Source organism: Epinephelus lanceolatus, chromosome 12 (assembly GCF_041903045.1).
Source record: "Epinephelus lanceolatus isolate andai-2023 chromosome 12, ASM4190304v1, whole genome shotgun sequence".
Taxonomy (NCBI): domain Eukaryota; kingdom Metazoa; phylum Chordata; class Actinopteri; order Perciformes; family Serranidae; genus Epinephelus; species Epinephelus lanceolatus.
In genome coordinates this window covers 35,907,293-35,921,173 of record NC_135745.1, presented here as the reverse complement: position 1 = coordinate 35,921,173, position 13,881 = coordinate 35,907,293, and the positions used below count along the sequence as shown (strand labels likewise).

General features: G+C 39.8%; 1 protein-coding gene across 15 annotated transcripts in view; it reads right to left on the bottom strand.

Annotated features, from left to right (window-relative positions):
• kmt2cb (lysine (K)-specific methyltransferase 2Cb) overlaps nucleotides 1-9,733 on the bottom strand; it is an 84,728-nt gene extending 74,995 nt beyond the window's left edge. For all 15 annotated transcript variants that reach the window (XM_033637634.2, XM_033637636.2, XM_033637640.2 and 12 more), the window contains exons 1-2: nucleotides 9,595-9,733; nucleotides 1,700-1,888 (exon numbers count right to left, since the gene is read on the bottom strand). In XM_033637634.2, the coding sequence (XP_033493525.2) occupies nucleotides 1,700-1,887 (188 nt within the window). In that variant the 5' untranslated portion in view covers nucleotide 1,888; nucleotides 9,595-9,733. The remainder of the gene's footprint in view (nucleotides 1-1,699; nucleotides 1,889-9,594) is intronic.
• Between the last annotated feature and the right edge of the window lie 4,148 nt (nucleotides 9,734-13,881).

Here is a 13,881-nt window from a genome sequence, read left to right as displayed (position 1 = left end):
ATGGCCAAAACATGACCACTTCTGAACAGTAACAGCCAAGCTTCACCAATATTTGGTATTTTACCAAGACAACATCAAATTTTAAACTTTGTTTCACTAGTTCTCAGAAATTATGACAGCTAGTCATAGTGATTGAGGGCCTTGTCTTTTGAAATCTTCTACTGCAACACTTGAATTTATGAAATACACTTGATTTGAGCTTCTTGTACAGAATAGGGGTTTGGTTGACACTGCTTTTGTATTGAACTCACAGGATCCCACATTGTCTAGATTTCATGATATGGTTTTGGTGCTGCTTCATAACCATGTCTGCATTAAGACATAATTCACTCACAGAGGATATTTTTATGATAAATAAAACCAGAGACCATCTTGTGATGGGATCATACTAGATTCGCTACTTAAAACGAATGTGGGCCAGGGGGAAGAGTGGAGGGGGCAATGGCCCTTTCCTTACACCCTAACCCCCTATTTCGGGCACCCTTGCTTGGACCACACCCATCTTCAAACTCAGCCTTCATTGTAATGTCAACTTCGCTTCAATAGGTGTCGCCAGAACCACATTTTGCCACAAACTCACAAGTTGAACACAAGGTGAAAACAATACCATCCATTGCAACGGCATCAAATGATAAAGTTTACTGATTTGTCGGGGAGTTGGAGCGGCCCGCTGGCTGAATTCGAGTTACTACAGCCATTGACTGAAGGTCTGTGCCTGTAAAGCCCTTAGAGATGACATATGAGGCTCTGGCTAGCTATATAAACTTGAATTAGCAACAGCTTGGATCCTTTGGCTCCAGTTAGCAGAAGGCTAAACTGTTAGCTACAGTTTCTCTTCATCTCTGAAAGGCTTCGACGGTATTGACACGTGTTTCTTTTGCATTTATTGTCAGCCTCTCTTTATAATAAGTCTGTCTTACTTTTTGGGTTGCTTTGCAGTGTAGGCAACCGTTGCCAGTGCTGGCATAGCAACTTTATCAGCATGATTTTTCACCACTCGATCTGACTTTGACCATCTGGGAAGTGTACACATATGCATTTGTAGAACAGCCAATAAAAACGCGCTCTCTCTGAAATGACCAGTGAGTGGCCAAAGGCTCCAGACATGGGTTAGATTTTCTAAAGCCTGAAAACAGAGCCAAGAGAAGATGGAGAAGTCTAGCATTCTCCCAGATCATTTGAGTTACAATATGCTGAAAGGATATTTTGGGATCTTAGCCCATTGCACCAAAAAAACCTGCCTAATTCAGCTTCAAAAGACTAACAAAAATCAATGTCATGATATGACATTTTAAGGGACACTGGTCTCCTCTCTCTTTCTGGGTAATTTACCAGCTTCAGTCATGTCTTACCCAGGAGAACGGTGATTTTTTTAAAAGAGGAAATAACTTTCAAAGTGTCATGCCACGGGGAATGTTTTCATGACTCCATTAGTGAATAGGCCTTCTCAGTGGGTCAAGATGCACCACAGCCTACTCCTAAATCAAAAGAGCCCTAAATTTGGAAACAAAGCGTTATGGACCCGGCACCTGGCTACAGGACCATTTCTGAAAAAAAGGTCTTGAGTAATAAATGTTGTTTTAATTCTGTATTACATTAGCAGCACCAGCAAGTCACATCTAGTTCAAGGAATGAGTAGATTTTCTATGGCATAAATTTTTTTTAAAACTACTTTCTATGTCCAAAGGTAAAAACCTACTTCTTTCTGTTCTTAGACGTGGACGAGGGTGGCGCCTGGGGTAGGATGGCAGCAGCATCCTTGCGCGGCCTGCCACGTGGTCGCTTGTCTGCGTGGGCAGGACTTCCTGTGGATGTGGCCCCTACACTGCTGGAGGGCGGTGAAGGTCCCTGGTCAGAGGGTTCCACAGTCTTATCCTCTGATGACATTCTGAAAAGCAAAAAATAAAAAAGGGTGTTACATTGTTACCACCTCTGTTGTCTTCAGACTGTTTAAAGGCTTTCAAGGAGTGGTACAGTGCCATAATTGTAGCAGAGGTATCTGCAAATGTGTGTGGAGGGTTGTGTTACTGTATCTGAATCTGTGTGAGTAATGTGATTCGTGAATGAGTAAAACAATCTCAAAATGCTTAGAGATTTGTGAATGTGAACAGGAATTTGCAAATGTGTACTCAGAAACCGAGTGTGTAATCAGATTTGTAAATGTGCAAAACAAAATCTCCAATATATATTCAGATTTGCAAATGTATTGAGATTTGTAAATGTGTAGACAAATCAGCAAATGCATGCAGAAGGCTAAACTATTAGCCTATTAGATGTTAATGGCTAAGGGAAGGAAATACAGACAAGGCATCAGTTACAATCAGGACTGGACAATATATCAATATCGCAATATGGAACTTGATATCTTAGATTTTGGATATCATACTATCATAAGTTTTTTCTTTTCTGGTTGTTCTATTATTTGCCTTTACCCACTTTGTCAGTATATCCACATGACTCATCTCAAAAATCAAAAATGCAAAGTATTTTGTCAAAGCACCATCAATCAACCCTACAGTGTTGTTACAATATTGATATGGAGGTATTTGGTAGAAATTATGATGATATCTGATTTTCTTCATATCGCCCAGCCCTATAGAGTGTGCCTGTAAACCCAGAACTCCGTTAGCGCTTTTAGCACTTCCAGTTCTCTCGTCTAAAAGTCAATACGTTTTTTCAATGGGATTTTGGTAAAATGCCTCAAATAAGGTCTGTGGTTAACAAAAGCTTAAGCGAGTTTCAGGTTTTGTTCTACGACATAAAACACATCAGTAAATACCCTACTTGTGAATTTTGAAGCTTTTACATGTCGTGAAAAAGGTGGTTGCTAACAAGTTGCTCAATATGACTACAAACCCTGTTGGGGACATTAAACGTCATCACCCCTGAACAGGCGAGAGTGCTGGCAGACCGCTATTACAGCTTCTTATTTAGCTTAAACAGTCTGATTTCCCCATTACACAATGTTTTTCAAATAAAGCGGCCGAAATCAGTTGAAAGCTTAGTGGCGGTGACGTCAAGAGTCATGCGACCGTGGAGTAGTCATGTAGTCCGTTAAAGCCTAACGTTAGCTTTTTACTTCTGGCGATCGCATTTAAGCTTCAAATGTGGTATGAAAGGTGTTCATATGTGAAGATTATCTCGTTGAACAAAACCTGTAAGTATCATAAACTTGTGTTAGCCACAGAGCTTATTTTCTGACATAATCCAAAACGCAATGCAAAAATCACATTCACTTTCTCTTCCGGGAACCAGCGCGATGCTAAACTTCTGGGTTTTGACGTCAGCCCTGGCACACTCTATTTTCAACCCAGGCAGGTCTCTTAATTGGTTGTTTTTATAAGAGACTTTTGCTACACTTTTACTGTGGCAGAGATCTGCAAAATGTGTGGCGATTTGCAAAATGTACATGGAGATTCGTCTGAACCTCTCTGCCCGCACTGTGCTTCAGTAGCTTTAAAGCCTACGTACCACCAGTCAGCAGTCACACCTAGGCTTGGGCGGTATCCCAGTATCACGATATACAAAAGGTTTTTAGAAATCTGGCTGAGATGCTCTATTTTCACATCTGACGTAGTGAATTAAGGGTTTAAGGGTTTATTTTGACCAAACCAGAGCTGGTGATTGTTGGAAGAGTAGACTAACTAAGACAGTTTGTGAGTTTTGTTTTGTTTCTTTCGAGGTTGAGTGAAGTGTGTTTTACGATGAGTTAACAAGGCAATTAAGCTGGTCTTTGTTCAGTAAAAGAGAGAAACTTGAATTCAGAAGGTGTATGGTTGTATTTCTTTGTTTCTCTGCAAAACAGGTCTAAGAATACAACTCTCCTTGACATTTTGTGAATAGAGAGCTTGTGGAACATTGCAAATTTGCCATTTGGGAGGTGGGGGTCAGGGGTTTGGTGGCACCACACACAAATACCGTCATGTACCATATACCCTGGTGAAATCTATGGAAGGTATGAAAATACAGATACTGCCCAAACCCAATGATTTTAAGCAAGACCAGTGTTGCCAACTTGGTGACTTTCTTGCTTGATTTAGCAACTTCTCATATCCTCTTAGCGTTCTAAACAACAACTTTCAAATTTTGCAACTTATTCAGATTATCAGGAAAAGAAACCTTAGTTTGCCCCAAGCCTAACAACTATTTTGGGGGAAACTGTCAGTGATTTTTGTTGATACATTTACATATTAATGTATGCATTTACAGATTTGTCTGTGCATTCACAGATCTGTCCACACATTTACAAATCTCAACAGACTTGTAAATCTGAAAACAAATTTGGACATTTTTCTTTTTACACATTCACAATTTTGATTAAACGTGCACAGATTCTGAATACAAATTTTTGTCCTGTACACATTCACATATCTCAGTATGCATTTGGAGATTGTTTTACACATTACTATATCTGATTATGCACACACAAATTGAGATACCATTACACAACTCTCCACACACATTGGCAAAAAGGTTCTGCTAAATAATGGCCCCACAAAGAGGATAGGAAAAGGGAGCTGATATGTCACAGGAAGCATGTAATCACTCCACATCCAGCTGCTTGAGGGTTTCTATTTGCTACAACCCACCCACTGAAAGAAAACCAACCATGGTAAATATGGTGAATACTACCTTTCAGTTGCATTTTACAAAATAAAGTGAACTTCAGAGATGGTGTAAGTACACTGAAGATACAAAGGAAAACAGTTTGGGATTTGGTTTATATTGCACAAACCTAAGGGCTGGGTGAAATGACAATTAAACCACGAGACAGTTTGTTGACTGCCAAAGATTGTTCTATACCATTTTTTTTTAGGTATTTATCACTCAAATATCTCTGGAGGAATCAGGCCATTGTCAAAAATGTTGCAAAATCAGTGACCAGGACTGCTTTTTGGCAATATTGGATTTTCAGGGTTTTGCAAGACTTGTTGGGTATTTAACGCACTGGACAAGTGAAAAACAAGCATGACCATCTCCTTCTGTTATCTAGAAATAGTTTGGCGATAAAAACTTCAGAAAATGTACTTTATTGTACTTGATATTGGTCTATAAAAATGTCATATACCATGATTTTATCCATATCACCCAGCCCTAAGGTGAAAAATTATTGGTTATCTTGTGCTGTAGCTGGAGAGCCTGGAAAACTTGAAATCATATGACTGGCTGTACAGTTGGGGTTAAAATATCCATTGGATGTTTGTATCCAAAAGACAAAAATACACTGAATTAATTTGTGCTGCCTGTGAATGTAGTTTGGACCCTGGAGTGAGAGAAAATGGGCAAAGCCACACCACTGCTCCTCTCACACACCCTGGTCCAATCAGATGTCTACAACACAGACAGACCTTTCTTCCATTGGGCCTTTTGGGGTAAAAAAGGAAAACTGAGGAAAGGTTTCTGTTTTTTCTGCCCACCCTGTTTTGTCTGTGAGATCGCCATACACTGATAACATTGTGATTCTCTACACTTAACATGAGTTACTGAGATGAAGTGTTGTTGTTGACCAAATGAGTGAGTTCTTGTGGTCAAAAGAAACAACAAACTCACACCTCTTACTAAAAAATGTCGTTTGACTATTAGGTACTGATGCTGCATTCACACAATGCACAACACTCTGCAGATTGAGAAGAACAGGAATTCTAATGGGGGAGGTAAAGAAATTGCAAATCTGCAAATTATTTTGACTGATACTGCAACTGCAATATACGTTGCAATTTTAGTGGTATGATAATATTTTCATTTCGTTTTTACTGAAAAAATGAACAAATAAAAATTATGCTAATGTGATTTTTGCTGGAATTGGTGCCAAACAAGCATGGTCCCTTAAAGGTCTAGTGCATAGGATTTAATGGGATATACTGTCAAAAATATAATATAATAAGTATATTTTCTTTAATTTATAATCACCTGAATATAAGAATCATTGTGTTTTCATTACCATAGAATGTGTCGTTTATTGGGTCCTTGTTTACGGAGAATGCCATGTTGCCCGCCATGTTTCTACTACAGCCCAGAATGGACAAACCAAACACTGTTTCTGGTAACGGACATTCGCATTTTCGCTTCAGCCACCATAGCTAGAAGCCCATCTGCCACGACAGCATTGGAAAAACACTGATTTGTAACATGAAGCTGCTTTATTCAGTGTATTTACCAGTTGTAATCACCTGGTCCATTTGTTTTCAGAGAGACAGAAACCTCTGCGGGTGATTCATCTCCTGGTTAAAACCTCCTGAACAATGATCACTGAAGAAATTATAACCAGGAGAGGTTTCAGCCACATCTGCCACTTAATTCCGAATTTAACACACCAAACCTTTAAGTCTGGAATATGATATTTAGGCTGGGGCATCTCTGTAGCACCACAATGTTTCATTTATAATGGTATACTGCAACATATTTTACCTTAATCAAAAAAAAAAAAAAAAAAAAAAAAAACAACGTAGGTCCTACAATTTGGACACCGTATTTAGCCACATTGCTGTTTCAATAATTTTTCGATTACTTGTGCAGACCTACGTCACACCAGATACAAATAGTATATAGCTCCAATAATATTAGCTCAATCTATTGTATTTGTGTCCATTTTGGTTTTTGTTTTCATACAGCTGCCAGTGGTGGTGCCTTTGCAGTCATTCTGTAAGCGGTTTGTTGACATGTCTGTATTTCTTTCCACCAAGTGGAAAATATCGTCAGTTTAAAAAAATCACAATATATGTGACTTACAATTAAAAGTCAGAGTCTGATGTGAATAGTTTTTTTCCACTCTGCTTGACTAGTGGGCATTCCCATGAATTTCTTTTTAGTTTATGCAATTATGCTGTGAAAGGCTTCAGTCCTCCTTGGCATAGACGTACAGGTCTAGAGCTGTACTGGATCTATTGAAAACCATTCTTCCAAAAGATATTCCACCATTTGGCATTCTGAAGACACCGTTCAACTGGATTAAGATGTGGCAACTGCAGAGAGCACAGCGTATGATTCATATAATTTTCACCCTCAAACCAGACCCCTCATGCCCTTTATGATAGCATCTGCATTTGGTGCGTTTCTTCACTCATTCATTCGGCTTTTCCTTTTAATTTGTCACCTGTCTATATGCTGCCTGTTCATGTGCTGCACAAGCTGCTTTGAAAAGTGTGTTTGCCTGCACATGTGTGTCTTGTGCACATCAAGCCTTTCTCAACAAGGCAGTGCAGAAAGGCTTTTACTGTGCTGCTGGCAAATGATACAGCACAGCAAATGTTTTTTAATCATTGCTGGGAGCTCAACTATTGCATGATAGAAGTTTGTGTCAATAAAGATTTGCACTGATTTTTCTTTTTTTTGTGCTGATAGAACTGTAACAACGCTAATTTCACAGCAGTACCATGCCTGAACACATCTAGTGTGGACAGTGATGGCTATGTGCAGCTGCTGCTGTTGTGCTGGCCAATGTAGACAAGGACAAAAGGTAACAAGTGGCTGGTGAAGACATTTGAGTAACAAGCAAGCTAATGACCACATATTTTTCTTAGCAGTTGGTGGAAAAAAAGACAGAGCTAGTATGGCATGAGAATACAGAATATACATCCCTCGTGTAGTCAGTAGCTTCCAATGGGACACTTGTGTTGGTTTGTGTCTGCTGGACATGAAAGCAGGTAACAGTTTGTTGCGTTCATCATTTGATACATCCGCAGCACTGTATATCACAGCTGAATTTATTTTTAAACCTGAAACCTTGCTGAATGTTTAAAATTAAGAACATACATATATAAATACAGTGACAAATTAACCATATTCGGGCCATGATTTCCACCTCACAACCGTACAGTAGCATAAGAGGTTTTGTGGTTCATTAAGTCTAAGGCAGGCCTTTCAAAAGCAAACTAGATCCAAACAGCAGACATGTTTTTACCCACCAGTAATTTCAGAAAGAAAGATGCAAAAATCCACACAACGCACTTGCCAACTTGCTTTTCTGTAGAAAAATACAATTACATCAGACTACATTATGACTAATCTTTAGGATGAGTCATGAGAAAGTCAACTTTGCTAGTTTTCATTATCAGTAAAGCAGTAAAATGGTTTTTAAAAAACCCACAGTGAGCATTATTTGTCATTACATTTAATTTGTACAAAGCAATGTCAGTTGAGGTGACATGTTGTTTGGTCCCACATTATATAAATTTGCTTTAAGCACATTGAACAGCAATTTAAAATCACTGTTATTGGTGGTGTGGCATGTGCCATGGCTTGGAAAGACATTATGAGCCTAAAAAATATTGTGTAAATTAAAGGGGAGAGAGATTTGGGCAGGTAGATAATATGGAACTGACTACCATTCACTACAGATCTGTGGTAACTCTATTTCTCTTATGTCTATATTGGCCTCCAGGCTTGGTGGACAGATGGTGGTCCAATAACACCAAGCTCCACAAGAAATATTACTCATTACAATGGTTAGACTGTCAGAACAATTATTCAGAAATTATGAGTGTGAGCCTGAATCCTTAGATAAGAAACAGGGGCTTACACTGTTTCTCGAAACACTGTAAGTGGTGATGATGTAACAAAAACACTTGGATAAGGGTCAATTTATTAGCAGATTTACTACCTGTTAAACCTCAGCTGTGAGTGATAAGAATAACGTTGATTGTTGGAGCATCTGAGGTTGGGATCCGGTGACTAGTAGGCAGTCACGACCAACACAGGCACAATTGGAGACATGCTAACGTTAGCTTTTGTTAACTCAGGCTTGGGCACAAAGCAGTTGCACACAGCTAACGATAGCTAGCCTGTTGTGTTGAACTCTGTCGCCTTTTCTTTGGCGACCACAGGCTAAAGTAACAATAACACCGTCTGAATATGGCTGAAAATGCAGAAGGAAAGGGGTCCATCTTTTATATTTAACTGGCAACAGTACAGTGAATTCGGCTTTGAGAGACATTAGCCTGTAAGATAACTTTGAAAGAGGTTCACATAGCAAACAGGTTACCGATGGTTGCAGTTAGTTGGCCAACTCATCGTACTAGCTTGTAACTAACGCCTACGCCAGAACAGCAAACACTAATGCTTCAGCCTTTTGTTGTCCCACAGCTACTGTAACATATAATAGTCTGGGGTTAGTGGCAAACTTGATGTGTAACCTTTACAACGTTGTCCGTTAGCCAACTTACAACTGGGTACAAGGCGATGATGAGCATTTGAGCCCATCACACACAAAGGCTCGGTCTATTCAATGAAACGGAACTGTTCTGGGGAACTACAATGCTACACAAAAAGTGAAAATGATAGGCTATACAATGACGTAAGCTGCGATTTCTGCTTTTCGTTACCAACTAGCGTTAGTTATGTGTTAACGTTAGTAGCATATAATGTGTTTAACTGTGGTCACATAACGCTAGTCTTCTATTTCTGATTATATAGCCCCCATGAACAGTCCTATTGAATGCTCCGTTCCGTTGAATAGTCTGAGTCATGAAAGCCAAGGCGGCGACAAACCCCCAACATCAGACTGGAGGTGGATGTTGGCTCAGCTTTACTTCACAAGGTGAATGCCAAACAAATCCAGCTCGCATGTAAGCAATTTAACATTTCACTGTGTCTTACCTTCCAGCCCTATGAGTAGCGAATTATCCTCTTCATATCCAAAATACTGGGGGATGAAACGTCGCACTTTTATCACCCAGCTAGCTAGCAAGCTAATGGAGCTAGCTAGCCTCTCTCCAATGAAGCAACACCGCAGTTCTCAAAAATGCATAACGCATATCATTATATTCCAACGTTGCAATGTTATTCCCAACTTTGCCCATTTGATGGACATGCAGATGATGTAAATCCAACAGAAAACCGCTTCACTTGCACACGCATTTGTGGGGATCACTTTCCTTTCTCCAATGACAGCTGTCGTCGCACGAGTTCTGGTTATATAGCTAGTTGGTGTTAGCCACCCAAGTCTACGGCCAACAATCTTACCATTAACGTCTGAACAAATCAGAGCCAGAATCCAAGCGGCTGCAAGAGTCAACACCCCGGTAATGAAACTTTAAATGTGAATCCTCAGCGAATGTACAGAGACGCGCAGACCGAACGTTGGGTGCCGACCGCTTGGTTGGCAACTGGTTCTATTTTCTTCAGCATCGACAAGCTGCGGGACCAAGCGGCCAGTTAGGAGACTCGCAGCCAGCCTGCCACGCAGTAACAGCCGCCTCCAAAGACATGTAAAAACAAACATTAGCTTGCCAAAAAAAACATGTCGCCTGCCACAGTGGCCGAACTGCGAAATTAGTATGGAATATCACTAAATTAAGTTGAAGATGACGCTTCGGTGTACTCTATAACGGTGGCCATATCTAATGATAAGTGGCACCGAAGCACAGCCCCTCTAGGCTCCTCAAAAACTAGACCCACCTCCCCCTACCACAACTACGGCACGGAAATCTTTTTAAATCCGTGTGGCTCGTCGAGGAATGGATGTTTCGCGAGTGTGGCGAATGTTTAACAACATCGATAAGAAGATAGGACATAAATACCACGCGAATCGTTTGACAATTTCTTCAAAATACTCTCTGACCCTGCGGAGGGATATGGGCATTTAGTAAATAAAATAATGGGCTAGGGAGAGCGGAAAAAGATGGAGTCTGGATTCCAGCAGGAAGGGAGCCGGGTTGTCAACCGTGGCTGCTCCAGCTCATGCAAATCGTCGCCAGCAGCAGCAGCAGCTGTAGTGACTCAAACAGTCATCAGCCTTCTCCAGAGGAGAGCTGAAACACACAAAGATGGATTAACTTTAATACGCCAGTGTGCTGGTTCAGGGCTCGTCCAGCTCGCTTTCACATTCACATAAACCACGACCAAATGGATCTCCACGGGCGACCCCACGACAGCGTCTTCCTCCTTTCTCCCTCATGCACACACGGCTCCACACCGATAAATTCATTGCACTGGGTGTTTGTTAGAGGTTGCCTGCAAAATTGGCAGACATACTGTACACGCAGGGGTTAAATTTCGGAAAAGCCCCCAGGGGTCGGCTTCCAGCAGCTACCAACATAATAAGTAAGAGGGCCAGTGGGTGTTACGTATTCACGTGCGTGTTGCTTTTTAGGACGCTTCTAGTCACAACTTACTGAGTTTCTTCGAGTGAATCCTCAGCAAATTAACGGGAAATAAACACAGCCCTATTCCTTTAAATGGTAAACCTTGGCACAGCTTTCCCTAGACTATGAGCTCCCCCTGCTGGTCAACACAACACACAGCACACAACATGTTTGCAATTTATTATTGTTTTTAATTAATATTTAATCAACTGGAAACAATTCAAACAAATCAAACAGCAGTAGACAGATGAGTGACAAATTAAAGGGAAAATCTGAATAAATAAATAGAGACACATTCCACTAATGGCAGGAGAGGTCACTATTTTGTGTGAAGTATAACATTATGAGTCTTATGTGCTATAACCTTTACATCTGTGCATCACTGCCGTTGCACTGCAATAGTTATGGTGGACTTATAACACCCTAACAGGGCGTTTTATGTTTTTTATCATCACTCACATAAATAGATAATTAAATGAGCCTACCTGGCACTGGCCCAGGGGCCAAAAGTGTCAGGGGGCCTTCACTTGCAAAATGCCATGCAAATCAACACGTACCAGTCAGGAAGAGACTCAAAATGACCACAAAAACATAACAAAGAGATGCAAAGGAATTGCAAAAAGACACAAAATGTTTACAAAAACTGGTAGAACAACCATACTGTACAGAGACACAAAATGACTACACACGCAGCAGGCCCCCAACGTCATCAGAAAAGAGTCCAACATCTTTCTGACGTGTCACTGATGTCCAGTGCCAGCTGGAAAGAGACACAAAACAACCACAAGGAGACGCAAAATCTATGCAACTCATCAGAAAATGACCAAAAAGGCATAAAATTACCCCAAAGACACACAAAATCATTCCAAAGAGACACGAATGGCTGCTGGAACACACAAAATATCCACAATGAGACACAAAAAGAGACACAAATGACTTAAAAAGACACAAAATCACCCCAGAGATTAAGAAAACAACAACCACAAAGAGACACAAAATGACCACAAACATCAGCTGGCCCCCAACATCATTAGAAAAGAATCCATCTTTCTGCCGTGTCACTGATTTTATTTATTTTTTATTTAAGCTTTATTTAACCAGGAAGTCCCATTGAGATTGAAAATCTCTTTTACAAGAGAGACTTGTCCAAGGTAGCAGCCAATCAAAGCACATTTAACATGCAACAAATACAACATATAACATAAAAATCTATAATAAAACTACAACCATTCAAACATAGTGGCCTCTCAAGAAAAACAAGCACATATCTCCGTCACCACATTCTTTATGATGCCCTTAAATTCATTAACGATATCCAGTGCCAGCTGGAAAGAGACACAAAACAACCACAAGGAGACACAAAATCTATGCAGCGCATCAGAAAATGACCAAAAAGACACAAAATCACCCTAAAGGGACACAAAATTACCTCAATAGGACATGAATTGATTTCAAAGAGACACAAATGACTACCAAAAGGAAACACAAAAAGACTTAAAGACACATAATCAACCCAAAGAAACAAAAAAAAAAAAAACAGCAACCACCAAGAGACACAAAATGACCACAAAGAGATGCAAAGGTATTGCAAAATGACACAGAATAGCTACAAAAACGTTCAAAACAACCATTAAGAGACACAAAATGACTACACACGAAGCTGGCCCCTAGTGTCATCAGAAAAGAGTTCAACATCTTTCTGATGTGTTACTGATGTCCAGTGCCAGCTGGAGAGAGACACAAAACAAGAACAAGGACAACAACTCATCATAAAATGACCAAAAAGACATACAATTACCTCAATAAGACACAAAATCATTTCAAAGAGACAGAAATGATGACCAAATCACACAACATATCAACAAGGAGACACAAAACAACTTAAAAAGACACAAAATCACCCCAAAGAAACAAAAAACAACCACATAGAGACAAAAACAACCACAAAGACACACAATATGACTACAAACGCAGCTGGCCCCAATCTTCATTAGATGTTGATATGTGGTTGAATTTAGGTTCTGACATCAGGTGACCAAAATTCATTGTCAGGACTACGTCTAATGCTAACTGCTATTTAATGTAGAATATTGACAATAAATGACGCTGATCTTTTGTTGTTTTTAAGTTGTGTTGATAAATAACCAGAATCTTCCAAACATCTCATGCCAACATCATCACAACATAAAGTAACATTTAATTGTAAGGTATAGAGATAAAAACCCAACATCTGTAAAACATCATAATGTTAATGTCCACATAATGTGAAATTGTATTCCATTAGTCATTTAAAATATCATCAACCTAATTTTCATTCCAACCAAAATCAAACGTCTGTCTGACATAATAGTCTAGCGTCTTTCTGACCTGTTACTGATATCCAGTGCCAGCTGGAAGGAGACACAAGACAACCACAAGGAGACACAACATTTATGCAACTCATCAGAAAATGACCAAAAAGGCATAAAATTACCCCAAAGACACACAAAATCATTCCAAAGAGACACGAATGGCTGCTGGAACACACAAAATATCCACAAGGAGACACAAAAAGAGACACAAATGACTTAAAAAGACACAAAATTACCCCAAAGAAACACAAAACAACCACAAGGAGACACAACATTTATGCAGTGCATCACAACATGATGAAGTAGACACAAAGTTACCTCAATAAGACACAAAATCATTTCAAAGAGACCACCAAAAAACATGAAGTAATCACATGGAGACACAAAAATAGACACAAAACAATTTAAAAAGACACAAAATTACCCCAAAGAAACACAAAACAACCACA